The sequence below is a fragment of the Protobothrops mucrosquamatus genome, unplaced genomic scaffold (assembly GCF_001527695.2).
Source record: "Protobothrops mucrosquamatus isolate PMUCROS unplaced genomic scaffold, P.Mucros_1.0 scaffold14, whole genome shotgun sequence".
In the NCBI taxonomy this organism is placed as follows: Eukaryota; Metazoa; Chordata; class Lepidosauria; order Squamata; family Viperidae; genus Protobothrops; species Protobothrops mucrosquamatus.
The window spans coordinates 1543281-1562985 of NW_015386401.1; the positions used below are offsets into that span (position 1 = coordinate 1543281).

General features: G+C 43.1%; 1 protein-coding gene across 1 annotated transcript in view; it reads right to left on the reverse strand.

The window, feature by feature from the left end:
- The window catches only part of CRLF1 (cytokine receptor like factor 1), an 81998-nt gene that overhangs the window by 5121 nt on the left and 57172 nt on the right, over nt 1-19705 (reverse strand). Inside the window, exons 2-6 of the mRNA XM_015810683.1 lie at nt 12149-12430; nt 9880-10009; nt 8693-8862; nt 4619-4776; nt 590-758 (exon numbers count right to left, since the gene is read on the reverse strand). Of these exons, the coding sequence (XP_015666169.1) occupies nt 590-758; nt 4619-4776; nt 8693-8862; nt 9880-10009; nt 12149-12430 (909 nt within the window). The remainder of the gene's footprint in view (nt 1-589; nt 759-4618; nt 4777-8692; nt 8863-9879; nt 10010-12148; nt 12431-19705) is intronic.

The following is a 19705-nucleotide window of genomic DNA, read 5'->3' on the forward strand; positions in this document are numbered from 1 at the left end:
GGTCTGACCTAGGGTGAATTTTAAATAGGGACAATTTTAAGGATTTTAACAAGACACAGCGACAAATATTTGGTTTTTAATTGGCTTTTAGAGGGGAAATGTTTTATACTGTTTTAACATGCTGTGAGCCGCCCTGAGTCCCATGGGGAGAAGGGCGGCATATAAGTTGTGATAAATAAATAAATAAATAAATAAATAAGTAGGAGCCCCTATATCATTTCAGACAAATGGCTGCCCAATCTCTTCTTAAAAACCTCCAGTGATGGAGCACCCACAACTTCTGAAAGCAAGCCATTCATTCCACTGATTAATTGTTCCTGTCAGGAAATCTCTTCTTAGTTCTAGGCCAGGGGTAGGCAACCTTGGCTCTTTTATGACTCGTGGACTTCAACTCCCAGAATTCCTGAGCCAGCATGGCTCAGCTTGGAAACCTCTCCCTTTCCCCTCAGCATGGCTGGCTCAGGAATTCTGGGAGTTGAAATCCACGAGTCATAAAAGAGCCAAGGTTGCCTACCCCTGTAAATCTAGGCTGCTTAGAAAACCCCAGCCCCCTTGCCAAAGGTAAGGATGGAAAATAGCTCCTACTCACCATTCCGAGGTGTGGAGGCTGCTGTTGGGTTGCTCCAATCACTCCAAATGCCGGCTTTCTTTGAGCCATAGATACCGACCGGATTGCAGCGGACCTGGACAAAATACACCGTCCCGGGTCTTAAGCCTGCCAGCCGACACGAAGTCTGGTTGCTAACATTGTCGACAACCTATCAAGAGAAAGGGAGATTTAGTTTTCAAGAGAGACCTGGTTCTTCCATCCACCAAAATGCAAACTTTGGATGTAATTGTATAGATGTGGAAAATTCTCAAGGTTAGGGGGAAAAAATGATAAAGGCTTAAAAAAAAAGACTAGAAACCTTCTATGTATTTTTTGTTAAAAGGAGAAAAGGCTGAATTGATGATTTATGGATTTGGGGGGCTACAAAAGTGTTAAAAGGGAAAGGGAAGTACAACGTAAGAGAGGGGGGAAAAAGAGGAAACAATAAGATAGTTACTGGATAAAAATGAGGGTGGAAGTCCTAATATTTTACTACTTTTTTCTGTTTCTTTCCTCTTTCTTAATTATTTCTTATTTTAAGAAAATATTTTCCCTTTAGAAAATATCTTGTTTTTTCTTATCTTTCCTTGAATATTTTGATACTTTTATTGTATAAGTGATTGATTCATTAAATTATAAATGGGAAACTTTCACTGAGGCAGAAGAGAGCATGGTCTCTCATACCAGGACCATAATATAAATATAGACACTCAGATGTTTAAAAGGTTGTACCAGACGTTTTGAGAGTTTAGGGCAGTGATGGCGAACCTTTTAGAGATCGAGTGCCCAAACTGCAACCCAAAACCCACTTATGCATTGTCGGGTGCCGGGTGGGTGTGGCCCATTGGCTGGGTGTGGCCAATTTGGGGTGTGTGGCCCATTGGGTGGGCGTGGCTGCGGTGCTAACAGCAGACTGGGTGGGACTAAAAAGTTCAATCAATCAATTCCAACTCTGCAAGATCTTTTTTTTCCCCGCGAGAAATTGAAATTGACTGATTGATTGAACCTTTTTTTTTTTTTTTGCACACAGCAGCGGAGGCCTAAAGCGAAAAGGTTTTATAAAACCCAGCTGAAGGGACCTAGGACTTGGGGCGACGGCATGCGTGCCCACAGAGAGGGCTCTGAGTGCCGCCTCTGGCACCCGTGCCATAGGTTCGCCACCACTGGTTTAGGGCTTCTACACACCAAACGACTTTTATGATTCTTAATCTTTTTGCATATAAGGTGCATTGGATCCAAAGGGAGCGGAAAACTTATATCAGGGGAAATCCGTCACAACTTGGTTTGCAAAGGGGGCCTGTTTTTCTGGAGGATAGACATCAATATGGACATAACTAAAAACCATAAAGAGTCCAGCTATAAAAAGGGATGGAAGAAATATAAAAGATGAAAGAAAGAATACAAAGAACACAACTAAGAGAGATTTTGCAGTGTTTCTCTACCTTGTCAACTTTAAAACGTGTGGACTTCAACTCCCAGAATTCCCCAGCTTAGCATGGCTGACTGAGAATTCTGGGAGTTGAGGACCACACATCTTAAAACTGCCAAGGTTGAGAAAAACTGCACTAAGACAGGGTTTGTTTTAGCCAGCTTTGACAAACCACAATGGAGAGTTTTCCACAAGAGTACAATATGCTAAGCCCAAGTCAAACACAGGTAGGCCTCAAGTTACAACCAGTTGCTTAGCAACTGTTTGAAGTTACCACAGATCCTGGAAAAACTACTTATGACCCAGATTTGAAGTTCCAATATCCAGGTCCCCTTCAGTGGTCACGTGACTGCATTTTGGATACTTGCATTCATGGCCATTTGCACTGATCTGCAATCATGTTACCATGATTTACAGTGTTTTTGTCAAAAACTGGCATTTCCTTCCAGATTTTGGTACAAGTAGTCCATAATGAACTATTGGTTCACTTAATGACCACTTAAAAACTGCAGCAAAAATTATCGTAAAATTGACTTACAACTATAATTGTGGGCTCACTTTTGGTCATAAATCAAGGATTACCAGGATTATGATTTAATGGAAAGAATACACTTAGTCTACTTGGCTTGACCTAATGTACAGTATATTCTGGGACTTGAAAAATGCCAGTTTTTAAAAACGATGGAAAACTGGTTTCCAATGCTTACTTATTGCCCCTAAAAGTAATTTACCAAAAGGCATACAATTTTAAAGTGGTTACTGAATTTGATGGGGATTTGATCTAAATTTCAGAGCCCACTCTGACTTTTTAGAGGTTAGAAAACCTTTTGAAGAATTTTTGATCCCTCATGGCTACAGTATTGCGATTTGTTTGGCTGAAAATCTTTTTCGCTTTTAATGTCTTTCTCCTTCCAGTTTTGAAGCAGATCCCAGACCTTTTTTTCTTCTTCTAATTATTCCCTTGGGGCAGCATGTTTGGCTCATAAACAATTTTTAAAAGTTCTGTTTTTTATACTTTTTTTTTTTACAAAACTAAATTTTATTTTTGTTTATTCCCTTGTGAGGCTGACATTTCCCCAGAAATTCCCCTCTCCTTGTTATCTTCTCAATTTTCACAGACTTTGGGATACCCTTCCTCAATTTTAATCTGAGTGCAAGTGAATTTGTCACATCTGTTCAGGATTGGCAATAATTTTCCTTTCCAGACCCCCTCCCCTTTTCCTTAATCTTTAGGCCAAATTGCTATACAGCTGGGAAACATAGAAACTTTAACGAAAGGTCTGGTGGAAGATTAGACGCCAATATATGACTTTATCCACTCTAACTGGAGCTTTTTTTATTGTAAAACAGTTTACTGTTTTCAAAAGCAGTTTATGCATTAATCCCAGTTCTACATTTTTCTTGTAATTGTTTCCATTGTATGTTTCCAATTAGCTCTCTTTCCGTAATGTGCTTTTATTTTATTTTTTTCTGACTATTTGTTTATTACATTTGTATCCTAGCTCAAGAATTTGGACAATTGACAGTACAAAACAAGATAAATAATATACTGTAATCAGTAAATGCATGTCCTAAGTGCCAAAAAATAAATACTTGTGTAAAAAAACCCCAGATCAATAACCCAAACCTGGCTCTTTTAACAGTCGTTATTTTTCCAATCTCTAATAAAACAAAATTGTTTTACCAATATTTTAAAAATAGAAACAAGCAATCAGTTCCTTTACAGGATGGGAATTTAAAGCAAGGAAGACTATATTGGACAGGCAGATTTTATTCACAAAGGTGACTTACAACTTCTGACACGTGTAAAAAAGAGATGGGACCTCAATCAGTCATTTTTCATCTTTATTTTTTTGATACCTACCCCCAGACACTCTATCAAGTGCCTTATCTCCCAAATCTAATTCCTGTTTTTTTGCTGTGATTTAAGGAATTTGGGTCCCTTCTCTTAAGGAGGTCCATCTAGAGCAGTGGTGGTGAACCTATGGCACTGGTGCCAGAGGCAACACTCGGAGCACTCTCTGTGGGCACACGTGCCATTGCCCCAGCCTTGCCTCCCCCGACCCCCTCACCAGCAGCCCCCCTAGAGGAGAGTCACCCCCAAGTTTGTCCCAGAGCAGCGCAGCCAAGGACATGGCAGCCAGGCAGTGTAGACAAGACTCTGCCCTCACGCCCCATCGCGCACAGTTGATGCTGCAAGGCGCGGGGAGAGGGCATGGCTGCCATGGCGCTGCTGGGCTGCCTGGGTGATCTGCGGGGGGCCCTGGAGGCGGTGAGTGGCCCTGCAGGCAGGTGGGGTGGGGCGGGGCAGGGGGTGGAGCGGGAGCGGGGCCAAGTTTTGGGCACTTGGTCTCTAAAAGGTTCGCCATCACTGATCTAGAGGGACCAAGAAGAAGGGCCTTCTCCATGGTGGCTCCCCTCCCTGTGGCTATAATTGGAGGAGTTCCTGTACTAACGTGATCACCTGTAAGTCTCAAAGTGCCCAATTTTGGATTATGTGTCCCTGTGGATGCACCCCCACCACGCTGCAGTTCCTGATTACTCGGACTAATGATTGTCCTGGTGCAGAATAAATTTCCCACCCTCTTCAGGAGACTCACCTTCCATTCTGAACTGTCCTCAACTCGGTACTGGATCTGATACTTGGCTTGGAAGAGAAAATCCTTCAGGGCAGGAGGCGCACTCCACCTCACACTGAGTTGGTCCTCCAGGTCTCCCACTCGGCTCACGTGGACATCCGAAGGTGGATCGGTTGTGACTGTCGAACGAACAGGGACAAGTGGGGACAAGTCAATACTTAAAATCAAAATTAAGTGTCATGATTCCGACAGATGAAACTCTTCAAAAAAACTTCGAGGCATTGTTTACCTTAAAGAATGTTTTATTTGAGTAGCATAATATTGGCACTACATAATCGAAGCCAAAAACTGAATTCCCCTCCCCTGGGCACATAGTATCAAAGCACAATTCCCTCCTCCAATTAACAGTCATAAATCACATTCCCCAATTAGCTTGAAGCGAGGGCTCCCTCTCCAGCTCTCCAGACTGCCAATTCTTCAGCTCTGGGCTCAATAACCTTGATTCTCACACTAAGTTTAGTGTTGTTATGTCTAACTGGACTCTCATTCACATCCCCCCTCCCAGCATCATCTAACTCTAAAAGCGAAAGGAAAAAGATGGCTCCATTTCCATCTGTTGTGAATGCAAAAACATCCAATGTTAGCAGCGTTGACATTAAGACTTAAAAAGAACTGGAGCCAAGCACGGCAAAATGCATCTTTCAGCCATGTTAGTTATCTCCTGTCATGGTTCCCTGCACGAGGGATGGGGGTTTGCTGCTGCAAACAAGCTTAAGCTCCAGAAATCAGTAAAAAAACATAAGAAAACAGTCACGTAACCCAAATGTACAACTAGTCCTCGACTTACAACAGTTCATTTAGTGACTGTTCGAAGTTATAACAGCACTGAGAAAAGTGGCTTATAACCATTTTTCACACATCCTGATGTGTCACATGATTAAAATTCAGACACTTGGCACCTGACAACTATGTCATGAGGTCCCCTTTTACGACCTTCTGACGAGCAAAGTCAGTGGGAAAGCCAGATCCACTAACTTAACTGTGGTGATTCACTTAAAAACTGTGGCCAGAAATGTCGTAAAACGGGGCAAAAATCACTTAACTGTCTCAATTAGCAACAGAAATTGCTTAATTGTAGTCGTATGTTGAGGACTGTCTGTATCTATGACCCATCCACCCACCCACCCCCACACATATCCTGCAGTCACGTGATCACATTTTGAGCGCTTAGCAACCGCTCACCTTTACAGATACTTGCAGGGGTTCACTTGTTCCTCACGGAATGTTTCACTGGGAAGTTGGGAACCATCTATGCCAGTGGTGAACCTATGGCATGCATGCCAGAGCCATCACTCAGAGTCCTCTCTGTGGGCACACACGCTGCTGCCCCAGCCCCGCCTCCCCCTGCGGCCCCCTCACCAGCAGCCCCCTGGAGGAGAGTCACCCCCAAGCACGGCCTGCGTGGAGCAGCGCAGCCAAGGACATGGCAGCCAGGCAACAGGGACAAGACTCCGCCCACGTGCCCCATCGCGCGCAGTTGATGCGGGGGCATGGATGGAGGGCGTGGCTGCCATGGCACTGCTGGGCTGCCTGGGCGATCTGCGGCGCGCCGTGGAGACGGTGGGTGGTGGGCAGGTGGTGGGGGCGGGCTGGGATGGTGGGGCTGGTTTTTGGGCACTCAGTCTCTAAAAGTTTCGCCATCACTGTATGCAAAGTGGAGTCCACGCCCTGCATTTTGAAAGGACTCACTGGGAATGGCTGCTCCAGAGAAAGAGGGAAAACCAGAACAATGTCTCCTAAAAGAGGACAACCGCTCTCCTCTCATGATTGTGGGTCCTGCAGAAAGTGCCTCAGCTGACTCAGATGCATCATTTTACAGAAGCCAACTAGGAGGAGGCACTGCAAGGATTCGGTCCAAATCTTGCAGGGTGACTGCATCACGCTGGCCTCTGCCGTAAAGAAACAGCAATGGTTGAAAGCGCTATGAATTTAGCATCTTCCTTAATGTCAGTGGTGCTTTCAGCTCTTTGTTCCCCCTTGTTCCTGTCCGGTGCAACCCAATTTTATGGGGTTGAAATTGAAGCTCTAATCCATGCACAGAGGTTTGATTGCATGTTGTATAAGAAGAGCAGGCAGAGTGGGGCAGGGTGGAGTTAAACAAGTCATCAGCCTAGAATCATTACGTTCCCACAAATGATTTAGTACTGAACTTTCCTGAACTAGATTCTTGTGTAGGCACTTGAACAATAAATGTTCTGAATTGCAACTTAAGGTATGGTCCTGATTCTTTGTGCCTGACAGATGTAAAGTCAAAAATAAATAAATCGGCCTTCCTCACCCAACGTGGATGGAATACCCTCCTATCAACAATGCAGAATCTATGTTCAGGTAATCTTGGTTTAATAACCAGTTGTTTAGTGTCTGTTTAAAGCTACAATGGACTCTCCAAAAGGTACCCACAACTCAGATTCAAAGTTCCACCAGCTGCCCACCTCCAAAGTCACGTGATCACATGACTTTGCCCGGCTGCAACTAGTTTCACAGCCATTTGCAACTCCCTGTGATCACATAATCTTGATTTATGATGTTTTTTTTGCCAGAAACCATCATCTATGTCCAGTCTGCGGCCAATAATGCCCATTGTAAACAATGAGTTCATTTAATAGCCACCACAAAAATGTTATAAAATCAGGTCGGTCATGTGATGACCCACTTAATGACCAGCACATTTTATGGCTGTAATCTGAGGAATACATGCATCTATTATTGTTCTGTCCCATCTCAGCCCGTCCTGTATTAGTGGCTGTCTGGTGCCAGCAAGATTTGAACTTCTGGAGGGTGGGCCCAAAGGTGCTTTTTCAAGAGGCAACTGGATTTTCTTGTTTTTAATAATAAATAATAATAATAAAGTTGGAAGGGACCTTGGAGGTCATCTAGTCCAACCCCCTGCTCAGGCAGGAAACCCTACACCAGTGATGGCGAACCTTTTAGAGACCGAGTGCCCAAACTGCAACCCAAAACCCACTTATGCATCGTCGGGCGCCGGGTGGGTGTGGTCCATTGGTTGGGCATAGGCCATTGGTTGGGCATGGGCCATTGGGTGGGTGGTAACGGCAGACTGGGTGGGACTAAAAAGTTCAATCAATCAGTTCCAACTTTGCAAGATCTTTTTTTTCCCCTGAGAAGTTGAAATTGACTGATTGATTGAACCTTTTTTTTGTACATGGCGGCGGAGGCCTAAAGCGAAAAGGTTTTATAAAACCCAGCTGAAGGCCTAGGACTGGGATGACGGCATGTGTGCCCACAGAGAGGGCTCTGAGTGCCGCCTCTGGCACCCGTGCCATAGGTTCGCCACCACTGCCCTACACCATTTCGGACAAGTGGCTGTCCAGTTTCTTCTTAAAAACCTCCAGTGTTGGCGCATTCACCGCTTCTGGAGGCAGGTTGTTCCACTGGTTAATTGTTCTAACTGTCAGGAAGTTTCTCCTTAGTTCTAGATTGCTTCTCTCCTTGATTAGTTTCCACCCGTTGCTTCTTGTGCTGCCCTTCCGTTCCCCACCATCCAGTCAGAGCTGAAGAAGCTTCTTGGATGAGAAGCAAAACGTCTTCAAAGAAAAACAAAGAAAGTCCAGTTGCCTCTTGAAAAAGCACTTTTGGGACAACCGTGACCTGAATGACTGAGAATCTCCATAGATATTCGGGAGGGCAGGTTGAAAGGGAAATAGTTAAGAAACAGCAAATGTGTGTCTCGAAGGGAGCAAAATGCAGCACAAGAAAAAAAAGAAAAAAAAAGAAAAGAAGAAGAAGAAAGATCCTAATTAGATTAGGAGCAATTCCACTCCCATACAACCTCTTTCCTGCTCACTGCTTCCTTCCTGAGATGTCACAGATCTGTTTCTCGGTATGTCTGAACTTCTCCTACCTCTGCAAATGTGTCCAGTATATCCCATGTGAGGTCACGACAGATGGACGTGACATTCCATGCTAAAGATTGCCATTATGGAGGGTGACCATGGGTAGCTTAAAACAGCTTTGGCAACCGAATGTGAACAATTGTCATCACAATTAATTGGCCAGCTGCCAGGACCTTCTTACCGACATCCACGATGTCCAGCATCACCACCTCAGACACAGCCATCCCAAGTCGATTGGACGCTTCTACCCAAATTTCGTAAGGTGTGAACAGGGCTAGGTCCTTGGGGATGTGGCAGGAATATGGGCCAGCAGTGTGATACTCTTGGCAGATATTGTCACGGCCATACCATCTGCAAAAATAAATGTTCTTATTTACTTATTAGATTTGTATCCCACTTTTATTACTTTATAATAACTTAAGGTGGCAAACATACGTAATACTCCTTCCTCTTCCTATTTGCCCCACGGCAACAACCCTGTGATGTGGGTTAGGCTGGAATCAAGGTCACCAAGCTGACTTTCATGCCTAAGGCGGGACTAGAACTCACAGTCTCTGGTGATTGTCACCCAGCCAACTTTTGTGCCTCAGGTGCAACTAGAACTCATAATCTCCTGGTTTCTAGGCAGCACCTTAAGCACTGTACCAAACTGACTTTCTTTATCCCAGAATATTACCATGGGCAACCTCTCCAACACTCTAGTTGTAACTAATCTGGGGGCGGGGGGGAAGAGCAGTCTATCTTATAAAAACAAAAATCCAGGTCTAGAAGATGAATATGCAGATAGGAGAATCCTCAGTGAACTTCATAAGATATTACAGCAACACAGAGGGCCCTCCATGTTTAAAGGCAGTCTACCTTTGAGTACCCAATGCCTAGGGGCAAACAACAGCTGAGAAGGGCTGCTGATGTTTCTCTGAGGACAGAGTTGAAAGGCAGATCTTAGTGTAATAGCATAGATCAGGGGTCTTCAAACTTGGCCCTTTTATGACTTGTGGACTTCAACTCCCAGAATTCCTCAGCCAGCGTGCCTGGCTGAGGAATTCTGAGAGTTGAAGTCCACAAGTCATAAAAAGGCCAAGTTTGAAGACTCCTGGCATAGATAGACTTTAGCCACCAAGAAGAACGAAAGTCCTCTAGTCTAAATCACTGCTTCTCAACCTTGGCAACTTTAAGATGCATGGACTTCAACTCCCAGAATTCCCCAGCCAGCATGGGAACCCCAATCCAATTCTGACCAATACCAGGTCAGTAAGAATTATCTGAAATTCAACAAGATTACAAAAGTCCGTCTCATTCTGTGTCTCTTTGTTCTAAAGGGCAAATCACCAACTTACAAACCTTTCTATGCCCGTCTCATCAGCCTACCTCAGCTTATATTTCAGGGTATAATTGGTATGCAGGTGTGTCTCGCCCTCCGACCCAGGTATCCATCTGCAGGTGAGGTCTTTCAAATTCTTGGACCAGCAAGAAATGTTGGTTGGCTTTTCGGGAGGCACTGAAAGATATAAATAAATCCATAGGTCTCAGGTACAATCAGGTAGTCCTTGACTTACAACCATTCATTTAGCAACAAAGTTACGATGGCACTGAAAAAAAGTGACTTACAAGTGGTCCTCAGACTTACAAACGTCAAAGCATCTCCACGGTTATGTGATCAAAATTTGGGCACTTGGCATTATTAATTCCCATTATGGGTGGTTGCAGCATCATGGAGTCGTGATCTCCATTAGTTTACTTCCTAGCCAGCTTCTGACAAGCTGGGAGAAGCTGGATTTGCTTAACAATCTTCACTTAAGAACCGCAATGATTCATTAACAAGCATAGCAAAAAAAGCTCATAGAATTGGGCACAACTCACTTAAACAACCGCCTTCCCTAACGATGGAAATTCTGGTCCCCATGATGGGAAGCAAAAATGCCAATAGCTATGAAATAGCAAAAGGGCATCTTTTTTAAACAGCAGTGCTGTTCTCTTTTGGCCCTGGTGAGAAATTTTAAACCATGGCCTGCAGCTGCCCTTGGCGTAACAACAAGCCTGTTCCCAGCTGACGTTTCCATCCTTCCGAAACCAAAACTTTAAAAATAGCCTGTGATGATAAAAATTTAGATTATTGATTTAGACATCTGTCATGGTTCAACGCACGTGTTTTTTTTTCTGTTCAAGAGCCAACATTCAAGAGCAGAAACCTTCTTGTGTCGCTTAAAGGTTTCAGAGAGTAAAAAGCTGGAAAGACAAAAACATGCAAAAGGTTTAAATGGGCTGAGGAGCCCAGAATGGGATGGAGCCCTGAAAATGGCTTGTTTTGAGTGACTATTGGATTTTTTTATCTTTGTAAGCCCCCAGGGTTAGTAAAAGTGAGTTGGGTGCAATCATTCATTCATAAATCAGTAATTGAATAATTGAATTATTGAATTATTGAATAATTCAATAAATCAAGCAAGCTAGTTTAAATCTGGGCACATTCATAAATAAATAAATAAATAAATCTAGTTTAAATCTGGGCACATTCGTTTGTTCATTCATTCAGAGAAAGAAAGAGAGAGAGAGAGAGAGAGAGAGAGAGAAAGAAAGAAGGAAAGGAAGGAAGGAAGGAAGGAAGGAGAGGAATAGAGAGAGAAAGAAAGAAAGAAAAAAGAAAGAAAGAAAGAAAGAAAGAAAAGAGGGAAAGAAAGAAAGAAAAGAAGGAAGGAAGGAAGGAAGGAAGGAAGAGAGAGAGAGAGAGAGAGAGAAAGAAAGAAAGAAAGAAAGAAAGAAAGAAAGAAAGAAAGAAAGAAAGAAAGAAAGAAAGAAAGAAAGAAAGAAAGAAAGAAAGAAAGCAAATTTAAACCTGGTCCAACCATTACCCACAAGCCTCGCAACAGAGCATGGCTTTAGCTCACCATCTAAAGGAAAAGTGAATTATGATTTTTTTTCCAGTCTATTTTCATTGCAGCTCCCTTTGACATTTCTACACGTAGTCCTCGACTTACAACCATTCCAAGTTTCAACAGCACTAAAAAAAAGTGGCTTATGACCAGTTTTCACATTTACGATTGATGCAGCACCCCTATGGTCACGTGATCAGAATTTGGACACTCGGCAACTGGCTCGTATTTGTGACGGTTGCAGTGTTCTGGGGTCACGTGATCCCATTTTGCCACCTTCTGACAAGCGAGGTCAATGAGGAAGCCCGATTCACTTTAGAACCATGTTGCTAACTTAACAACGGCAGAGATTCATTTAACAACTGTGGCAAGACAGGTTATAACAGGGGTCTTCGAACTTGGCCCTTTCATGACTTGTGGACTTCAACTCCCAGAATTCCACCGCCAGGCACGCTGGCTGAGGGATTCTGGGAGTTGAAGTCCACAAGTCATAAAAGGGCCACGTTTGAAGACCCCTGGGTTATAAGATGGGGCAAAACTCACTTAACAACTGTCTCGCTTAGCAGCAGAAAGTTTTGGCACAATTGTGGTCATAAATGTCGATAGAGATTCTCAGCCAGTCAGGTCAAGGTTGTCCCAAAGATGTTTTTTTTCCCCTTGAAAAAGCACCTTTGGGATTGTGGTCATAAGTTGAGGACTACCTGTATATGGTCTGACCCAGAGAATAGAGGGTGGGGTAGGAAATCCACCCAATAAAGCCTCCAACGTACGTCCTACATAGAGACACGACCCAGCCAAGATGCTTCCGCCTTCCTTGCTGTGGCACACCAGATTATCTCCTGACTGCTGCCGCGATCCATTCATCTGGGAGAGGGTGACGCTCAGGGTGGTGGCCCCCAGGACCTTGTAGGTCTCAGCTGGGAGCTTTCGGCCATTCAGGGTCCAGTAAAGGTCCTCGGCCTTCAGGCCTGAATTGGGCGTAACGGAACAGTTGGCTATGAATGAAGCACCAATGTGGAGGGTGGCGTCTTGGGGAGCTATGATGGCTGGGTCTGCAGCGAAAGGGGAAAAAAAAGACCAGATCAATCTCTGTTGTTGGATTGTTTGTTTTTTCCTGGGGAGGGAGGGGGGGAATCCAAAAATAATCCTGAATGTCTTATGCCACTTGGCAATCAGCAATAGTATCAGCATCCCCCCCCCCTTTTTTTTTTTACAACACTAATAGAAAGTAGGCATTTTATATTTTTATTATTTATTTATTTACTGGTATTCTGCCTTCATTATTTTTTACAAATAACTCAAGGTGAACATATCCAACACACCTTCCTCCTCTTATTTTCACCACCACAACCCTGTGAGGTGGGTTGGGCTAAGAGAAAGGGACTGGCCCAAAGTCACCCCGCCAGCTTTCATGCCTAAGGCGGGACTAAAACTCACAGTCTCCCGGTGATTGGCCCAAAGTCACCCCGCCAGCTTTCATGCCTAAGGCGGGACTAAAACTCACAGTCTCCTGGTGATTGGTCCAAAGTCACCCAGCTGGCTTTCATGGCTAAGGCAGGACTAGAACTCACAGCCTTATCCACTACACCAAATTTAATGATTAAGGACTGTCAATTAATTTATTAAATTTGTATGCAGCCTGACTCCCAATCACTCTAGCCATGCCTAGATGTAAATTTCTTTTGTCTGCTTCATAGAAGACATTCTTTCCAAATACAGGTAGTCTTGAACAGAACAGAGGCACAGATAGTAAGGGAACAGGAGGGGAAAAAGTCACCCCAAAATACTGATTACATATCCAAGTTCAAGAGAAACCACCTAAAAAATGGCAGTGGTCCACTGCACTTAGTTTTTGGCAGCCAAACAACAAAGAAACTGGGTTTATGTTTCATACTAAATCTCAACTGGCTGCGATTAAAAGTAGTCTTAGATTTATGGCCACAATTGGACTAGAATTTCTATTGCTAAGCAAGGCGCCTATTAAATGAAACATGCCTGATTTTGCCAACCTTTTTTTGCCAGATTGTTAAGTGAATCTCTGCAGTTGCTAAATGAAACATTCAGTCATTAACTCCAGACCAACAGAACAAGGAGAATTCTGGGAGTTGAAGTCCACCCATCTTAAAGTTGCCACGATTAAGAAACACTGATCTGAGGAGTTGCTTCCCATAAAAAAGAACACATTTATCATGACACAAATGTTTTTGATCCATGACCAGCCTTGGACTGACGGTACCTTATAGGGAAATCCCCTTCGAATAGAGTCTTAAAAACCTAAATAATCATATTGGTGTTTTGGAACAATGTTTCTCAACCTTGCCAACTTTGAGATGGGTGGACTTCCTTTTCCAGAATTGATAGAAAGTTTCTGGGGAATTCTGAGAATTCATGCTGTCTGGGGAATTCTGGGATTTGAAGTCCACCCATCTTAAATCTCCAAGGTTAAAAAAAAACTGGTTTAGTAGCCTAATATCAAGGCATCTGCGGGCAGGTGGTGAGGCAACAAAAATCAACATAGCAGCTACAAATCATCAGCAACTGAACCCAGCCTTCTTTTTCGTAATCCTGGTGTAATTCTGTCGTTTATTTGCAATTTATATAAGTAGTGTTCAGTGTTGTTGTTTTTATTATTTTAGGATGTTAACAATGGCCCTGTTGCCTTTTCCTTAAATCAGAGGTGTCCAACCTCGTCTACTTTAAGACCTGTGGACTTCAACTCCCAGAATTCCCCAGCCAGCCATGCTGGCTGGGGAATTCTGGGAGTTGAAGTCCATAAGTCTCAAAGTCGCCAAGATTGGTCATCTCTGCCTTAAATGATGACCAACAAAGTGCCAATAAAAAAACCAAAAACAATAAATAAATGCACCTTGTCATTTTGCCACCGAATTTGGATTTAGGATCCTTAAAAATGAACAAGCGATGGATCTTTCCTGGGATTGGAAGAGCGGGGTTCCTTCTCCAAGCTTAATTAATGCAGGCGGTAGTTGTCAAGGTCTCCAACCTCTGTGTGATGCGGCTGTCTTTGTACAACCACCACTAGGTGTCACTCCAAACACTCTTTTTCCTGGGGGGGCAGTTCAGATATTAACATATAATTTGGTCTCCACTTCCATTATAGGATTTTGAAAGGCAGTAAGCCTTGTTGGGTGGGTTCAGTGAGTTTAGCAGAACATGGATTGATCATCAGAAAGGTCAACACTGTTGAATACAGTGCATTGTAGAATCCTATTGGTGTTTTATGGAAGTGTCCTGTAGGAACACCTGGATGAGACAGGGATCCTATTTCAGAGAAGACAATCTTCAAGTTTTAGGACAGATATACTCCCTTTGAAGAGGTCATCTTTTCAAAAGTCCATTTACTTCAAGTGCACTTTAAAATTCAAGACCCAGGAGACAAATTGAAGCCAGATCCACACTAGCCTATCAGGAGATGTTCTGCGTTGGAAATATTCTGTGCTTCATTTTAAATTTGAGTCAACTTAGTTCTTACATTAACCAAGCCAAAGCAATCTTCCTTCTTATTTTATTTATCTCCTACTCTGCTTCTACTCAAAAAAGCAAAGTGAGGTTTTCCTGAGGATCTCTTTTTACTTTATCCCTAATAACAACCAGCTGGTTGAGGTAGATAACCCTAAGAAATTATGAGTAGTTCAAAATTAAACAGGGAGATTCTACGGCTAAAGATGGACTTGATCCAAGACCTAGTTTATCTCCTTGACCACCACCTCATAGAATTATGGAGCTGGAAGGGATCTCAGAGATCTTCTAGTTCAACCCCCTGCTCAAGGCAGGAGTCTTATGCCATCACAGTCAAATGATTGCTCAGTCTATTTTTGAAAAGTTCCAGTGAAGGAGCACATACAACCCCAGGAGGCAAGCTATTCCTCTGATTAATTGCTCTTACAATCAGAAAATTTCTTACTTGTAGTTGTAGAAATAAATTTGTTGGAACATCCATCCATTTATCCCTCCATCCCTCCCTCCATACATCCTTCCATCCTTTAATCCAGGGGTCCCCAACACCCCGATCCGTGGACCGGTACCGGGCCGTGGCATGCCATCAACCAGGCCGCACAAACAAGCAAAGCCCCATCTGCGGGATGCGGGCAGCACACAAAACCACACACCCTCCAGTCTGCGGAAAAACCTCTCTCCACGGAACTGGTCCCTGGTGTCCAAAAGGTTGGGGACCTCTGCTTTAATCGAAGGGAATCAGAATTCAACCCCAAACATTTGATCTCACTCAAGCAAAGAACAGGAGGTAAATTAATTGTTTGGTCTGTTAAAAGTAGCCGAGAAATGAAATCTAGTATTGATTCCATAGAGTTTTCCCTCAAAGCATCTTAAGAAATGATACTAGAGGCAGGTACAAGTTGCATTTATGTTTCTGTATTATTAAGTGCATCTGTGCAGCAGGGAGGCCACATAGCGAGTCAAAAAAAGTGAAGAGGGAATCTGCAACCGCACCCCACAATTGCTGCTGCCATTTTCACATTTTGGATACTGTCCAATTTCCTAAATCAAATCAAAACATAGAAATGCAAGAGATAATGTAGTGTAAAGAATGACCTACTAAAAATCATTTTTCAAAACACTCCCCCATCCGTCTCAGCCGAGGACAGTTTTCACGATCTTCCAATAGACAGCACCAAGTAGGCCAGCCGAACTTCTACAACAGTATTTCTGAACCTCGGCAACTTGAAGATGTGTGGATTTCAACTCCCAGAAGTCCTTCTCTGCCCCCATGGCTGGGGAATTCTGGGAAATGAAGTCCACACATCTTAAAGTCGTTAAGCTTGAGAAACACTGTCCTAGACAATGCCTAATGCAGGGGTAGGCAATCATGGCTCTTTTATGACTCGTGGACTTCAACTCCCAGAATTCCTGAGCCAGCATGGCTCAGCTTGGAAACTCTCCCTTTCCCCTCAGCATGGCTGGCTCAGGAATTCTGGGAGTTGAAGTCCACGAGTCATAAAAGAGCCAAGGTTGCCTACCCCTGGCCTAGTGGTTCTATTCAGCAAATGTCACAAAGCTGAGACATATTTTTATCCAGAAACTAGCTAAATTGAAAGAGAAAAACGCAATTCTGTGCGCTATTCCTATTTCCTAAATTACCCACTCAGCTGCCAGTTTAGTCCCAGGCAAAAAACAAAAGAGAATTAAGTTGTCCTCTTTCTGGCCATTGTTTCTAAAACACAATGATTTATCTCAGAACTGAACATTTTTACATACAGCCCTGGTTAATGCCCCAAACGTCTTTCAGAAAAAAGGGTGTTCTGTGTGGTGGAACCAACCCGAAGAACTGCTACGTAAGGAAATCCAATCTAACAATTACTATACCGAGGGGAGGTCAAGTTTATGTCTGCTTTCCAATAGGGCCCCCCAAAGACCACGAAGTTTGCCGGTTGTACGTAATGATGCAGGCCGAATTTCAGGCTTTAGCACTGGCGTTCCTCCAGAGCCAAATGGATGTATAGACAGGATCCCTTTACAGCAGACTCTCAAACTTCACAAACTGGGTTTTCCGAACAGGCAGCTGATTGTAATCAGCTGATGGGGTTCCAAAAAAGCCATTTCTTCCCCCCCCCCAAGGAACTGGACTTTTCTCTCTCTACATAGATTCAGAGAATATATATTTTGAAAGGGAAGGGCGTAAAGATTTCAAATTGGAGGGAAAAGGAGGAAGATAGAGCGGAATAGCAGAAAGCAGAGAAAAAGTAACAAAAAACTCTGAGAAATTGAATATTTATGCCTTCTAATAAGCCTGGCAATATATTTTATAGCTTTTTTTTTTTTTTTTAAAGCTATAATGGTCAGGTATTAAGTGACATTGGAAGACTAAATTACTCTTAACAAGCTGCCAGAATATTTTCAAGTGGCTGGATTTTATTAAATTTCCTTATTATGGGGGCTTTAAGCGGCTGGAGGAGGAGTTAGCCGTGAAAATTTGATAAAAGTGATTGAAATGATATGTTTTTCCCATTGGTGGGATTTAAATACGTGAACAACCGGTTCTCTGGGTGGATGCCGCTTCCAGAAGTCCATTCTGGGCCTGGGCAACAAAAAATTAGTTACCACCTCTGCTGAAGTGGTGCGAACTGGCTGAATCCCACCACTGGTGGGATTTCTTCACTCTCAACTCCAATAAGCATTTATATGGAAGGGCAATACTGTAATGATTTCCTAGAAAATTCTAAATATTTAGGCTGAATTGTTCAGTTGTAGATTCTCAAATGATAACAGTGTAATCTCAATTCTGCTTATATTATTTGGGACTGTAAAGAGCAATTTAGCAACCAAATTACTAACTTAACAGTTGTTGTGATTCATTTAACAACTGTGTCAAAAAGGGTCATGAAGTGAGGCAACTTCACTGAACAACTGTCTTGCTTCACAACAGAACTTTTGGGCTCAATTGTGGACATAAGTCAAGGACTACCTGTATTCAGATGCTGGGATGAGTCTATGGCAGGGGTAGGCAACCTTGGCTCTTTTATGACTTGTGGACTTCAACTCCCAGAATTCCTGAGCCAGCATGGCTCAGCTTGGAAACCTCTCCCTTTCCCCTCAGCATGGCTGGCTCAGGAATTCTGGGAGTTGAAGTCCACGAGTCATAAAAGAGCCCAGGTTGCCTACCCCTGGTCTATGCCTATAGAATCAGAATGGTGCAAACCATGGTCTTCCCTATGGAAGCAAAAGTTATTTGAGGGGCTGCCACAAAGAAGAGGGGGTCAAACTATTCTCCAAAGCACCAGAGGGCAGGACAAGAAACAATGTTGGAAACTGACCAAAGAGAGAAGCAAACTGGAATTAAGGAGAAACTTCCTAACAGAGGACAATTAAACAGTGGAACAGCTTGCCTCCAGAAATCGTGGGTGCTCCATCACTGGAGAACTAGACAGTCACTTGTCTGAGATGGTATAGGTTCTCCTGCTCAAGCAGGGGCTGGACTACTAGAAGACCTCCTTCCAGCTTTATTCTATTCTAAACTCTGGTGTTGGAGAAGATGCCTGAGAATAATATAGACAACCATGAAAACAAACGAATGGGTCAATGAACAAATCAACCCCAGAGTTCTCACTCAAGGCACAAATGACTAGGCTCAAATCATCCTAGTTTGGACACATTAAGCAATGACCCAGCTCTCTGGTGGAGGTTCTGATGCTGAGTGTAAAAAAAGATAAAACGAATGGCTGTAATTCAAGAACTACCCACTCAGCTAGTCCTCGACTTACAACCACAATTGAGGCCAACATTTCTGTCGTTAAGTGAGATGTTTTCCCCATTTTACAGGTTTCTTGCCTCAGTGCTTAAGTGAATCACTGCAGTTGTGAATCCAGCTTCCCCATGGACTCTGCTTGTGAGAAGGTCGCAAAAGTTGATCACATGACCTCGGGACACGGCAACGGTCATAAATATGAACCAGCCGCCAAGCATCTGAATTTTGATCACGTGACCATGAGGATGCTGCAAAGGTCGTAACGGTGAAAAACAGTCATAAGTCACTTTTCTCCATGCTGTTATAACTTTGAACGGTCACTAAATGAACTGTTGTAAGTCAAGGACTACCTATATTTTGATCATGTAGCTCCAGAAAGAAAGACCAACGAAGGTCCTTGAGTTTGGCTCCTACTTATGGGAAAGAAGAGGAGATGGTGCCAAAATGAAGGCTGAAGGGAATTCATCACTCAAGTCTGATGATTTGCAGAAACAAACCTGCAAAATTTACAAGGCATAAGTCTTTTCCTTCCACAACCCCCTCTATTAAAAAAAAAAAATGAGCAGGAGTGTGTCTTGTCACACAGTTTTAACTTTCAGAAGCTGCTTAAACACTGGAAGGGTGACAAAGAAAGATTTTTTTTTTAGATTAATGCATTGATGAATGAGCGGTCAAGCGCACGGTGCCATTGCTAGCCATAATAGATATATATATTTAACTCTGGTGTTTATTTAAACGGGAAACGTTGCTTAATCCCGGGACATTTACAGTTCTGTAAAACCTAATGGACATCCGTAGCTTTTCCCGGATATACTTTTATGCTTGAGTTATCCTTTAAAAAGCACAAGAAATAGCAGAAGAAGACACATGGGGGGGGCGGTGGGGAGGGAAATAGGAACAAGCTGGGAGAGTGGAAAGAATTAAAATGGGAATTGATGCCAAAATCATAACAACTGATGCTGTGCATTAGTGAAAATCATGCATCTTGTTTACTGTATCTATGGGTGGGTAAAAAAATGTATTGTGCATACATATGGGTCATTGTCTATTAATAAAATATATAAAATAACTTAAATTGTAGGTTATTTTGTTTTAACAATAGACTTAA